The 1,759-nt window shown below is 47.1% G+C and overlaps 1 protein-coding gene across 1 annotated transcript in view; it reads left to right on the forward strand.

Moving 5' to 3' along the window:
- LOC125448199 (nck-associated protein 1-like) overlaps window positions 1-1,469 on the forward strand; it is a 148,079-nt gene extending 146,610 nt beyond the window's left edge. The window contains exon 31 of the mRNA XM_059643439.1: window positions 1,286-1,469. Coding sequence (XP_059499422.1) covers window positions 1,286-1,402 — 117 coding nt within the window. The 3' untranslated portion in view covers window positions 1,403-1,469. The remainder of the gene's footprint in view (window positions 1-1,285) is intronic.
- The last annotated feature ends 290 nt before the right edge of the window (window positions 1,470-1,759 follow it).

Raw genomic sequence — 1,759 nt, forward strand, 5'->3', positions numbered from 1 at the left:
TTAAACATGAGATTGTGCTGTTCAGCTTTAAAACAGATCAGGCCCCGAACATCACCCTAATTCTGCCTTTCACACCTCATCCCTGCACCCAGCGGCTTCCAACAATTTTAAAATGCCTTTCAATCAGTCCGCGGCCTCACCACTCCCTCTATCCTTAAATTCCAACTGCTCAACAAAGTTGTAAGATCGATAAAGCCATGGTATAAAGAGAAAACAGAAGGTCCTTTGACTCTGTGGCGTGAACCACCTCGTGTTTATAACATGATTCACAGGGAGTACGTTCCTATCCTGGAACCTAGCGCAGGGTAAGAGACCTGAAGGAGGATACCGTTGCTTTGTTGAGAACAGGAGTGAGTGCCAATACTCAGGAATATATTCAAATGAGGCATTTATTGACTATAAGGATATTTACATAAGTATAAAACAATCCTGAACAATATAAGAAAGAAAGAAGGAAAGATAAAGGAAAGAGAGCATGTCCTGTGGAGAGATGACAATGCAATGCAACTTCATTATAGCACAAGTCTTAACCCGCAAATGGTGTGATTCCAAATGGTAAAAATGACCCCAAATAATCTATCCATGAGAAGTTTCTAAAACCATAATTCAACCCTTGGCACATACATTGTCAAGACAACAGATCTGATTCAGAATCCCCTACAGTGCAGATCTCTTTCAGCCCATCAGGTCTGTACCAATCTCCTACCTAATAACCCTGCACACTTCAACACGGGCAATCCACCCTAACCTGCACAGACACCAGGAGGACGTGTGAGCTCCACACAGACAGTTGCCTGAAGGTGGAATCGAACTTGGGTCCCTAACGCTGTGAGGGAACATTGCTAACCATTGAGCCAACTGGGTTCCTGCACTTGACAAGGAAACAGCTATTTATCGCAAATAGGCTAGGGGCAGAATCGTATAAGGATCTAATCATGTGGGATACGGTGAGAAATGTGGCACAATTTTTGCTTCTTTCCTTCACTTGTGGGACATGGGAGTGGCTGGCTGGGCCCAGCATTTATTGCACATCCCTAGTTGCCCCTTGAGAAGGTGGGGGTGAGCTGCCTTCATGACCCGCTGTAGTCCGTGTGCTGTGGGTTGACCCACAATGCCCTTAGGGAGGGAATTCCAGGATTTTTGACCCAGAGACACTAGGAAGGAATGTAAAAGCAACAACTTTCGGACACATTGAGCTGTAATGAGCATGTCATTCCCAGAAGTCAGTGAGCTAGCGGCAAGAGGTCACTTTCTTGAGCTCATAAGGTATTGTTGTCTTTCACAGTTAATCGAAGAGTCCCCCTTCCTGGAAATGGATATGCTGGAGCCTTACTTCCCATATGTTTTGCTGAGAAATGCCTTCCGTGAAGTGTACAGACCTGTCATGATGACCACGGGATAAATCTCAGCAGGAGCTCTCCCTCCGTTTTGGAATCGGTCGATGGGAGCTGAACATCATGCGGGGGTGTCGGGGCCGGGGGGTTGGGGGTTAGGAGCTACAGAAAATGGTAGCTTCACACAGCAGGGGCATGGGTGATTATGGGGGATGGAGGAAGGAAGTTGGGGGGGGTGGTGGGATGGGGGCAATATGCGAAGGGGCTTTCAGAGGTGCAATAGGATTGCCAGAAGATAGGAGGGGTATTGAGAGAGAGAAGGGGGTTTGGAGGACAGAGGGGATGGGGCAAATGAAGGTGGATCCACTTGGGGAAAGGAGGCAGAAATCAAAGGAATGGAGGAGACAGAATGTGGATTAAAGGTT

This window comes from Stegostoma tigrinum, chromosome X, assembly GCF_030684315.1.
Source record: "Stegostoma tigrinum isolate sSteTig4 chromosome X, sSteTig4.hap1, whole genome shotgun sequence".
Classification (NCBI taxonomy): Eukaryota; Metazoa; Chordata; class Chondrichthyes; order Orectolobiformes; family Stegostomatidae; genus Stegostoma; species Stegostoma tigrinum.